We start from the raw sequence: 12,795 nt of genomic DNA, 5'->3' as shown, positions 1-12,795 counted from the left end.
TGTCTTGTGTTGTCAGTTTTTTTTTGGAAAATGTGCTGGATTTTTTAGGAATTTTTTAGAAATAACTGCGCCTTTATGCATTAGCATTGGCAGTGGCAAATGGTTCAAGAAAGCAAGCTTATACAGCATCGGCTGGGGGGGGGGGGTGGAGAACGCCATAATATCTCACATTCCAGCTATTCATTACAGCCAGTAGTTTGTCCAGTTCTTCCTTAAACTTATTTAAACTATCAACATCCACAACAGATGGAAGTTTGTTCCAGCAATTTCCCATTCTGATATTGATATATTGGCCAAGTTAATATATTCATTCTTTTCTTTTCCTTGATTTCTGATAAATCTCCACATTTATTTTACAAGCCATAAAAGTCATTTTTTACTAGTGAGTACTTATTCCAAGAGTCTTCTTTTGATTTTTGTACTGCAGCAACTACTTGGTTTCTCAACTTTTTATATTTTTCATAATCTTCTTCCATTTTTGTGTGTAAATATGTCATGTAGATTTTCTTCTTGTTTTCAGTCATTTCTTTTATCTGGTAATTAAACCAGGGTGTTCTATATCTGGATCTTTTCTTTGTGATGTTTTTATTCCTAGTCCTTTTTGGCCACTTCTATTATCATCATCATCAGCCATTTTCAATCCACTTCAGGATGAAGGCCTCTCCAGCAACTTTCCAGTTCCTTCTGTTTTGTGCAATGGCCATCCATTTACTACCCACAAACTTGTGAATTTCATCTGTCCATCTCCGTCGTTGGTAACATTTTGTTATTTTCTTAGTCCATCTGTCATCATGTCTTCAAGCTATGTGCCCTGCCCAAAACCATTTTAGTTTAGTTTTGATAAGAATGTCTTTTACTTGAGTTTGCTTCCTAATCCACGTGTTTCTCTTCTTATCTGACAGTCTGATTCCTAATATAATTCATTCTGATCTTTTCTGTGTAGTTCTGAGCTTCTCTTCCATTCTTTTGGTGAGTGCTCAAGTTTTACTTCCATAAGTCATGGTGGGAATTGGTTCATTATTTTACATTTCAGACAAATTGGGATATTGCTCCTCAGTATATGACTATATTTCCTGAATGCTATCCATTCAAAATTTATTCTTCTCTTGACTTCCAGCCAATTATCATTATTACAGCTAATGACTTGTCCCAGATAAGTATATGAATCCACCTTTTCAATTACTGATCCCTCAATCATTATATCCCTTTCTGTGGCATACTTGTTCATCATTACTTTTGTTTTAGCCATATTCATCTTTAGTCCAAAATCATTACTAACTCTGCATAACTGATTAAGATTTCCTCTTAATTCTTTGGGATCGTGGTTTATGATCACAATGTCATCTGCAAATCCTAAATAGTTTTGGTACTCTCCTTTCACATTGACTCCTTTCTACAACCAGTCTAATCTGAAAGCTTCCTCAAGAGCAGCAGTAAACAACTTAAGAGATATTGTCTCCTTTCTAAATTTTAAATTTGCTACTGTCTTTGTCTAGTCTAATAAAGGAGGCAGCATTCTTATATATTTTCTTCAAAATCATAATATATGGGGTATCTATGCCTTGTCTTTCCACTGCCCGAAACATTGCCTTATGCTGTATAGAGTCAAAAGGCATTTGACTCTATACAGCATAAGGCAATCTAAATGCCAGGCATAATGGTGTTTTATATTCATTTGCTTTCTCCATTAGCTGTGATATTACGTGAAAGTGATCCATAGTTGAGAATCCTGTTCTAAAGCCAGCTTGCTCTTTTGGTTGATTCTCATCGAGTATTCTCTCTAAACTGTTAATAATGATCCCTGTGAACAATTTGTAGATGTGACATAACAAGCTAATTGGTCTATAAGTTCCAATTTCTGATTTATCTTCTTTCTTATGCAGCAGAACTATGATTGCATTATTCCTCTCCTTAGGCATCACACCTTTTCTAATGCATTTTGTGTGAAGTCTTGCCAGTTTCTGTGTCATGTCTCTTCCTTCCAATTTTAACAACTCTACAGTAACTTCATCTTTCCCTGAGACTTTCTGATTCTTCATTTTCTTCAACACATGTTCTAACTCATCAGGAAGGATATCAGGCATGTTGTGTGTGTTACTAATTTGCAATCCATCTTCCTCACTGCTGGCATCATTCCCTCACTCCTTGTATAATTCTTTATAGCAGTCTTCTGTTATTTGAATTATGCCTTCTCTGCTATTTATAAGAACACCATTGCTATTCTTCAGTTTCAGTATCATTTGTCTTTCTGTATTACTGCTCATGGCTGCTGATTTAAGTCCTTCGTTCTCCCTTAATGATTGTTCTACTCTTCTTGTTAGTCTCTTTCTAATGGCTTTGCATAACTCAGTATACTCAATTTTATCCTTGTCAGTGTTTATCTTGCTCTTCATTTGTCATCTTCAGCTAACCATAACAAGTGTTTCTTGACAAATTTTTTCTTCTTTGGATTTCTTTTTACCTATATGTTTCTTGGGTTTTATCCCTTTCAGAAAGTTGTAGTATTCCTCGTCAATATCTTGGCTTCTACCTCTTCTTGCTATCGACTTCTATTATAGTCATTTTCATGTTCCATCTTTTTCAACATCACTTTGTTATCTTCTGGCATTTCTAGCTTTTTTGGCTAACTTATTTTGTTACAGTGTTTTTGATGAGTCATCATTGAATAGTTATGCTTTGAATTTTTCAGAAATATGTTTATTTGCATCTTTTAAATTTTTAGTGGAGTGTTGATTAAATCTAATTAGACGGTTATGGTTTTACTTACAATTTCTGCAAATGACAGGAAATTTTATATCGATTATTGAAAATTGAAAAAAAAAAAGTTTTATTTAAAAAAATGAATAATCAATTTTTATTCTGATAAAACAAAATTTTTAAACTGAAAAGAAAAGTTAATTTAATCTTTTATGTTAATAAAATTATTGTCTTTTCCTTACGTAATAGCATTTTTATTCTTTGGTGTATTTTTGTGGGTCAGGGGAAGGGAAGTTCTGTGTAGATATCCATTTTACATTGTGTATGTATACATATTTTCAGGTCATTGTTAATATACAATATTAACTTAATTAGAGGCTGTAATTGAAACAGTGATGCATCAAAATCCTTCCAGTATTTTAAAAGCATTGCCATTGAGCAAAGATTCAGTTTGAAGACTAATCGATGAGATGTCAGTTAACTTTGTAGAGCAGCTAATGAACAAACTAAAAACGAGAAAATTTTCTATTCAAAGTGATGAATCCACAGTTACTGACAGTAAGGCCCTTCTCATGGCATATGTTCGTTATTTCAATGATGATTGTAAATTACAAGAAGAGATGTTTGTAAAATTTACAGAAAGTGACTGTACTGGAGCATCCATTTTTGATGCTGTATAAACATGGTTCGACAAAAAACAAGATTCATTGGAAAATTTGGTATCATGTTCCACTGATGGTGGAACATAAAGGTTTTTTAGAAGACATAAAGGTTTTTTAGCCCACCTAAAGGAAGTATGTCCCTAAGTTCTCGCAGTACACTGCATTGCAAGAACTTAGGATATCATCAATATCATCTGGTTGGAAAACATTAGTCCAGTTCTTTATTAATCTCTCAGTATTGTTATTAAAACCATCAATAAAATAAAGTTACATAGCAAATATGATCATCTTTTCAGAAAAATTTGTGTTGATAATATAGAACAGTATGTGAGGCTTCTTTTACATACAGAAGTCAGATGGCTTTCTAAAGGAAACTGTCTAACAAGATTTGTAATCCTTTTTGATTCGATAATTAGATTTTTAGAAAGCGAAGGAAACAGAGATTTAGCAAAGGAGATCACCAAATACAAAAAAAAACTCATACTATGGCTTGGATTTTTTGAAAACTTTTCAAAAAAAGTTTAAATGTACAGGCAGTTCTTGCTTTACAGGTTCCCGGGCTTACAAGTTTTTTTTTTTCCCGAAGTATCAACAAAATCAAAAATATGAACATTAATTTTAAATATTCATAAATACTGCATTCCAAACCACGTTCGTAGCTATACAATACAGTGTATCCTACTTTACGATATTAATCTGTTCCAGAGACACCATTGTATCGTTAAAATATTGTAATGTGAACCCAATAATACATTGTTTGTTTTTTTGTTTTTTTTTGGTAATTCATTTCAAGATCTCGGAAGGTGAAATTTTCACTGTATAACTAAGCTATTTATCTCTCTATAATGTAATTTTTAAATTTACGAGTGTGACCTTAAGGCCATATAAAAGGTCGTGAGCGTGGTTTGTAAATTGTATTAGTTACCAGTTCAAATCACTACACTTCAAATGCACTACCTTTCATCGTTATCATATGTTCCGTTATAAGAATCAGTTTTAAATGCCTTTGTGATATTTTTCTAAAAGCACATTTCTGGAGGTCACAACCATAAAACAATAAAAACAATTTTGCACTTTCTGGTTTATTGAATCTTTACTTTAAGACAGAGATTCATAACTTTTTTTGTTGCCGTTATTTAAAACCATGTTCTACAAATTACAACTGCTGAAATATAAACAGGTGAAGGAAAGGAGAAGGGATGGAGAAAGTGTATTTTTCTGTTACTGCAAGCCATTATAAACACGTAGTAAACTCGATCTTCTTGCATTTGCAAAAATACCGATAGCTGGAATTGTGTGGTTTTTTTGTGATATTTTTCTAAAAGCACATTTCTGGAGGTCACAACCATAAAACAATAAAAACAATTTGCACTTTCTGGTTTATTGAATCTTTACTTTAAGACAGAGATTCATAACTTTTTTTTGTTGCTGTTATTTAAAACCATGTTCTACAAATTAGAACTGCTGAAATATAAACAGGTGAAGGAAAGGAGAAGGGATGGAGAAAGTGTATTTTTCTGTTACTGCAAGCCATTATAAACACGTAGTAAACTCGATCTTCTTGCATTTACAAAAATACCGATAGCTGGAATTGTGTGGTTTTTTACATTATTATGGTGAAATATGTTTCCCCTTTACTGAAATCTTCAATCATATAAAAAACATAAATAAATTTTCAGAATCTTCTTTTCATTCCTGTTTTTTTTAAGCTTCGTAAACTTGTTACTCCACACGAATCGTGTTAGTTGCAATTTGTGTGTGCCATTATAAAATGCTTACGCGTGCAATCACGAAATTTTTAATTAAAAGAGAAGATTATATTGGAAACAAACGCCTCTTGAAACATTTCTGAAGAAGACGACTCCTTGTGCAACAAACCGACAAGTGCCAAGCCAATAATGAGTAATCAACGAGTGTGCATTGAGTGGATGATGATGGTAAAGAATAAACATTCTTTAATATTTGTAAGTCGTAAATAATTTCTCTATTATTATAATTTCTTGATTTTACAGACTACGTATTCATTTCTTTCGATAAATCAATCATTGTTTAAGCATAAACTAATTAGCTAACTAATTTCATTGTTGATAATGTAACCCCTATTTTTAACATTATATCTATGCCAAATAAATTCCCACTTTACGAGCACGTGCTAGAAACGATTTAACTCATAACGTCGAGAACTACCTGTGCCTGTAAACCACTATTAAATTATTTTTAAAAGTGGTTTACAATGTTTTAAATTATTTTAAATTACAAATTGAAATCACCATTGATTACCATGGTTATGAATTTGTGTTTTAAGATCATAATTTTATACAATATTAACAAAGCCTAAGGAAAAAATACTGTCTAATAATAAAATAAAGCATTAATTAAACTATAAAGCGTTTAGGGCTGCTGCCTCAAGCTATGGAAAAGTCTAGACTATGTATAAGCATAGTGCGAAAGCATCAATAATACATAGCCAAATCTGAATTAACAGAATGTTAGCAAATCGACATCGTTTTAAGTTATATCTCATATTGTGAATACCTTCACAACGAGTTGCTATGATATTGCACTACTTCGAATAAGTAACGCTTCACCTGAGGAGAAGACTAATGTTACTTATTCTCAGATGGATACCACCACCCAGACGGCACCGTTTCAGGGCTATTTGGCCCTTCTTCGGTGGGTGGGTGGGTAGGTATGCAAATAATGCATACCTACCCACCCGGGTGATGCAAATAATACCCCTGAAACGGTGCTGTCTGGGTGGTGGTATCCATCTGAGAATAAGTAACATTAGTCTTCTCCTCAGGTGAAGGGTTACTTATTGGAAGTAGTGCAATATCATGGCAACTCGTTGTGAAGGTATTCACAATATGAGATATAACTTAAAACGATGCCATTTTGCTAACATTCTGTTAATTCAGATTTGGCTATGTATTATTGATGCTTTCACACATACTTATATGTAGCATTAATTAAATTATTTCATAGTGTATTAAAGCAAATGGTAACATTTTTATCGGATATTGTCTTGATAATTTTGACGGTATCAGTTTCTTTTGCAAGGTGCATCTTATAGGTTTGAAACCACTGCTGTATATATTAATCTAACTTGATTTTGAATATTTTCTCATTTCTAAATTCTTTTTTTAATAGTATTTTAAAATTTGTTTAACAGCTACCCAAAGAAGTTGTTGTTGGTACAATTCCCCACTTAGTAACTCTTCTAACAGCATCCAGTAATGTCGTCCATACATATGCAGCACATGCAGTTGAAAGGATTTTCACTCTTAGAGACAGCAATGGGGCACCCAGGTATATTTTCCTTAACTAATTTTATTGATTGTTGTATTAGGATTTTGACTTAAACAAAATACATTTGCCCACTCTTGTCAGGAATTGACATCTTTACTTTAAGGCAGAGATTCATAACTTTTTTTGTTGTTGTTATTTAAAACCATGTTCTACAAATTACAATTCTGAAATATAAACAGGTGAAGGAGAAAGGATGGAAAAAGTGTATTTTTGAGAGCTTTCCCATTTTCTTTGAGCACTGCCTTGCCTTTCTTAGTGAGGGGGGTTCCGTAAAATTAAAAGAATCCATGTTTTGAGGAAATACACTTGAAACTTCTCTAAAGCAGACACCATTGGTTCAGAAGGAAGTGTCCATTATAGAGGGGTGTCTGCTTTGCAGAGGTCAGTGTTAGCCAGTTTAAATAATTCGGAAAATGAAATTTGTGGTAACTGGTTGCTTGCTTACTCGGTTTGTTTTTTATTGATTAACATTGTACATATGTTTCAATTAACTTTTAGTAAAAAATGAATGTAAATAGCTTTATTTATTGCATGTCATTTCCATTATGGATACTTAAATCGCATATTATTTTTAGTCGATTCATTGTTTTGGCTCACAAATTTTTTTTTAATGTAATAGGATGCACCCCCCCACCCCCTTAATGAGTCAAACCCCTCCTTGCATACAGCTTGCCATAAAGAGCAACAAATTTCATTGCTGCCTAGAAGAATTCTGACCATTATTCCAAGGAAATATCTGCATACACAAACAAATTTTGTACGTATATATTTAAATAACAACCATTTCTCACTACCAAGTGAAAGTGGTAAAAGATGGTATGGGGAAATTGTCATCATTCCCTCAGTCAAAAAGCTAGGTATCACTAAAGCAGTTATGAAAGTAATGTCCAACATGAGCTGGATATCATAATTCTTCTCTTTCTTGGTGATTCCCTTCTACTTTTGACTCTCTCTCTCTCTCTCTCTCTCTCTCTCTCAGGGCAACTTGGGAATTTTTTTTTTTTTTCCCCTGGTGCAGCATAAGCCTCAGGCTTCCTTGCACCATATGGCTATTAATAATAATAATAATAATCACATGGCATTTTTATTGAATGTACAAGGTGTCCAGGAACCTCCTTTAAAAAACTAAAACACTTTTTCATGAATAGAATATATGATACAAATCTGAAACCACTTCCAAGTAATAGAGGATATCTTCAAAATTTTAATCATAAAGAAAGTCCATGATTACAGTTTTGCTGAATTCTATCCCCTTGGTTTTGTTGTCAATCAAATGCTTCTGTATACAGCATACAGCAACTTGTATAATTTCAGACTCAACCAGCAGCATAATGTTAGGAACTGTTGACCTTGATGTATTAAGCACATGACTGGAATGTCCTATGGATTTCCCTGGACTTCACATTAAAGTTCCTCAAACCAGCTCCACTGCACCCTCACTGGTTTTTATTTAGCCTTCAATTCTTCCTGGATGATTGTACAAGCAGATGACCTTTATGAATTTTCTCCACCATGGCAGAACTGTTGATCTACTTGGTAGCTTATTTTGAAACCATGTTCGAAATTCATGAGTAATTGCAGTGGTGGAATCGCAGCACGTTGATGTAAAGTACTCACTGTACCTTCTTAAGTTTGGTCAATTCCGCCATGATTAGTTTTAAGAGTCTGCTGCCATCTACTGCAGAATGCAATTGGCAGATTGTAGGTGGAAATGGACATCATTGAAGTTGGAAGAGACTATGTATACTTGTGACATGAACGAGAAAGTTTTTGGGAGGTTTAGATCTTTTTTTCCAGATAAATTGGTTCTATTAGTTTGTCTATTCATGATGTATTCAGTATTAAAGAAAAGATGATGGGAGGCATATTATATGAAGTACAGGCGTTCCTGGGCTTACATAAGTTTTTGCCAGCTAGTGTCAACTTAAAAAAAATTGTGGAAGTGTATTTTGTGGTGTGTTGGAAAAAACTCCCTCTAAATTTCAACAGCCCTCAACCTCTTCAGTGGCGTACTTATCAGCTGGAGACGTTGATTCTGGCAACGATGCTTAAAAGGTAAAACTTGCTGACATTATGCCTGTCCCCCTCCCGTTTTTTTTTTTTTTTTTTTTTTTTTTGAAATTTTTGGATATAGTGTACACACACACAGCAAGTATATACTAAGCTCCTTGACATAACATGGTCTCTATGATGCTTCTTGCATACATACTATTTAGACATCCAATCACTAATTAGCAGAAGAGAGGCAGCAAGATTACACACTAGCTGATTTTGATGCCTCCTAGAGAGTTACGAATAAGGTTCGGTTTGGTGGATTTTCTAGCAGCTGCAAATTGATTAAAGCTGCAGCTTTGGATTATAAGGAATATTAGGTCTTGTCATGATACTCATTAAAAATTGCAACCTCAAAAGACATGCATGATGGGAGAGCTTTCTGTAGACTAAACATGGATTAACATACTTTTTACTGCTCTCTTTTCAGTTCTGGAAATTGCTTCCTTTGTGTGGCTCTGTATTTCTTAGCATTCTCAATTATTGTTCTTACTGTGGTAGGAGCCAAACCTACCACAGTATTGAATTATAATGTCTAGCAACATCAGCAGCATGCTCACCTTTTCATTCTGTATAATTAAGTGTGGCTCCCTTAAGTAAATGTTTTTATTTCTTTTTCACAGATTCAGAAAAGCTGCTCATTGAAACTGTTGCTACCGTTTAAATTATTAGATACGGGTACTGTAAATTAATCACGTACTCAGACCTCAAGATTGCAGTCAACAAAAATTGGAGTAGTGCCAAAATGAGATAGAATGAGCAACATTCTAAATTGTGTGATGATAACGTCATCAGCATGGTAAGGGAGAGAACAATCATCCTACTTGAATTATTTTCGACATTTACAAAATGAAAATATTTATTTTTCAGTACTCTGCATATTTTATTATCTTGTTCACTTTTGCAAGTGACCCCAGTACTTTTTAGCTTGTTAGGTGAGTTAGCTGTTTTGTTGGACATATAAGTGAGAGAATGGATGTATGGTTGGGGAAGGTGATAATTGATTATCAGCAAATAAGTTAAAGGACAAATTTCAGAGCAGTTGTAAATTGAGGGATGCCTGTATCTGCCAGAACCATCCTGATTATAAAAATGTATAGTTGCAAAGATTACAATGACTGATCAGACTGTAGCAAAAAAAAAAAAAAAAAACTGTTTTGATAATTTAATTAATGTAATCTAACAACTCATTATATTCCATCAATTTCCTATACAGTGAAACAGAAAACGCCACCAACTAACTGTTCAGTGGTGATGTAGAAAAAATTGTAAATTATATGTATGTGAAAATAATATTCTAAGGGAAAAAAAAACAAACAAAATTATTTCCTGATTATACAGAATTAATTTGCTTGTAACCACAGCTAAGGCATTACTATGATTACTATCAAATCATATGCGTCACTAGAAAATCACAGTACACAATCAGTGTTTCTCTAAGCACCCCAGATAACAAATTGATGTTCTCTTCTCCAGTTTAGTCTCTCTCATAATCTTAGTTGATCAGCTAGGTAATAATATGAAACATAAGGTAGCCAAGGTAATCTGACTTTATTTCAGTGAGGTTAGTTGGCTTAGGTTACATTCTGTGCAGGAAATGAATAAACCTGACCAACAGCATAAACAAATTACACAAAATGTAATACAGTAAACTGTCGAAATAACGGAACAATCAAGCTAATGGCACATTGAGATCGAGATGTTTACATTCGGTGCAGATGTCTTGCAGTGCCTAAAAACGAAAGCAGCAAGTCAGTTGATTACTATATTTGTTTACATTCACCATTTTGAAAGTGAATTCTGTACTGATATCATGGATTATACTGCTGTTTTTACATGGATTATACTCCTGAAATTAATAAACCTTATACAGAGAAGAAAAGAAGAACAATGATAAAGCTTAGTGACAAACTTAATATAATCCAAACTATTACATTAGGGTTGTCCTTAAAGTTAATTCATATACCCATGTGCATGGTGTCTGTAAATTGCATGTGTTTCTAGTCAATTTACCTGTTTTTCTGGATGAAAAACCCCAGTTTCTGGGGGAGCACCTGACTATCTATGCCTGAGATCGACTAACTCAGCCACAGAGTGAAAAAAGCCCGTAAGAGTTCTTTGCGTCATTGCCAGGATTAGAACCAGGGCCTTTTCCACCCGGTGTGGGAAGAACGGTGACGATACCAATGTTGTTGTTATTTGGTTTTTAGGAGCATTAGCAACTAAGGCCATATTGCTCCGGGTGGTCATTCCCTGACCTTTCCGCATCCTCCGTATTTGGTGGTCATGGGCTTGAACCCCGGTCTAATCAAGAAGCGTGTGCTACGCACTGCCACTCCTGCCCACCTGGCTATGGAGGCGCCGATACCAATGTGCTACTGTGCAGACTAAACTTAATATAATAAAGAAAATAGACTACATACAACATTAGATCGTCAACATTTTTATGTTTTTTATGTGTGGTTAATAAAAGTGCATTCTTAATCTCTCTATTTCTTATTTAGCCCCATTATTTCTGCATTAAATATATTAAAAATAAAACTTTCTAGATAACGGAAAACTACACTGACAAGCTGTACCTGGGAGTCTAAAACACGGATGGAACTGATATTCGGGTGACATTCAAGTCAAGTGGACCCAATTTCGTCGATGTCCGGACAGTCTATGACAGCCAAATCCTCTGCTTGCACCTTCACAATGGTGGGACTGTTAGTAATCCTGGGTATAACCTCCATGCACAAGCACACTGTAGGTGACCACCCAGGTGTGAACCGACGTAAGCAGGGGGTCAAGGAGTGACGCCCGCACCACATGGAGGAATGCCGCCCCTCTGTGTTACCAGGCAATACTAGGTGGTAGATCATTCTCATCAGCCGGTGCAATACCACCGCTTTGCTTATTTGGAGGCTTGTTATTATAATTTGCTTGATTTTACAGGCTACTTTTTCATTTCTTTCGATAAATCAATCCTCGTTTAAACATAAACTAATTAGATAACTAATTTCATTGTTGAGAACATAACCGCTAATTTTAACCTGGAATGGGAAATAAATTCCCACTTTACAAGCGCATACTAGGAACGAATTAACTCGTAAAGTCGAGAACTACCTGGACTTGGATTTCAGGAAAGCTTTTGATACTGCTGTTCATGGAAGACTGCTGTACAAATTGGAAAGATATGGCATTAAGGGTAAGTTGCTACAATGGATAAAGGGATGGTTGAGTGGGAGAAGACAGAGAGTAGTAATAATGGAGACTGCTCTTTGTCGACAAATGTTATTAGTGGAATTCCCCAGGGTTCAGTGTTGAGTCCATTGTTGTTTTCTCTATTTATCAGTTATATTGATGAAGGTATATCAGGTTTAATGTCCAAGTTTGCAGATGATACAAAGGCTGGCAGGGTTGTTAATGACAGTAAAAAAAAAAAAAAAAACAGTAAAGTGCAGCCATTATCACCCCACTACAGGATGGAAGCTTCCTCAACAATTCATTCTGAGGGAAATGGACCATAATCTGCCACGCTGGTCCAGTGCGGGTTGGCAGATCAACCGTATTCAGCAGTCAGGGGCTTGAACCTCGGTCTACTCAAAGAACGTGTGCTACTGCACTCCCGTTTCTGTCCACTTGGCTACGGAGGCCGTGTTAATGACAGTATGCTAATCCAACTGGATCTAGTTAAGTTGGGAAAATGGGCTGAGAAGTGCCAACTGAAGTTTAACATTGACAAATGCAAAGTACTGCATGTGGGTAACAATAACAGAAGAGCAACGTACCAACTGTATGGTACTACACTCAGGGAAGTGGAAAGTGAAAAAGACCTGAGGGTAATTGTGTAGTCGAATATGAAGTTCGCTGAGCAGTACAGATGGGCTGCCAGGGCAGGTCATGGAGTCTTGTCAATGATATATAGGAATTTTGCTAGCAGTGACAGGGAGGTGGTTGTCCCATTATAGAAGACAATGGTCAGGGCACACCTAGAATACTGTGTACAGGTCGCCGACCTGGCTAGCCGAGTGGGTAAAGTACCTGCCCGGCAACCCAAAGGTCGTGGGTTCGATTCCCGCCTCGGGCTTGG

At 35.2% G+C, this 12,795-nt stretch overlaps 1 protein-coding gene across 2 annotated transcripts in view; it reads left to right on the top strand.

Moving 5' to 3' along the window:
• The window catches only part of Cse1 (chromosome segregation 1), a 441,978-nt gene that overhangs the window by 235,631 nt on the left and 193,552 nt on the right, over window positions 1-12,795 (top strand). For both annotated transcript variants that reach the window (XM_090381796.1, XM_090381797.1), the window contains exon 16: window positions 6,532-6,668. In XM_090381796.1, coding sequence (XP_090237922.1) covers window positions 6,532-6,668 — 137 coding nt within the window. The remainder of the gene's footprint in view (window positions 1-6,531; window positions 6,669-12,795) is intronic.

This window comes from Mastigoproctus giganteus, chromosome 9 (genome assembly GCF_048544385.1).
Source record: "Mastigoproctus giganteus isolate SK-2022 chromosome 9, ASM4854438v1, whole genome shotgun sequence".
NCBI lineage: Eukaryota > Metazoa > Arthropoda > Arachnida > Uropygi > Thelyphonidae > Mastigoproctus > Mastigoproctus giganteus.
This window is presented reverse-complemented; position numbering and strand designations above follow the sequence as displayed.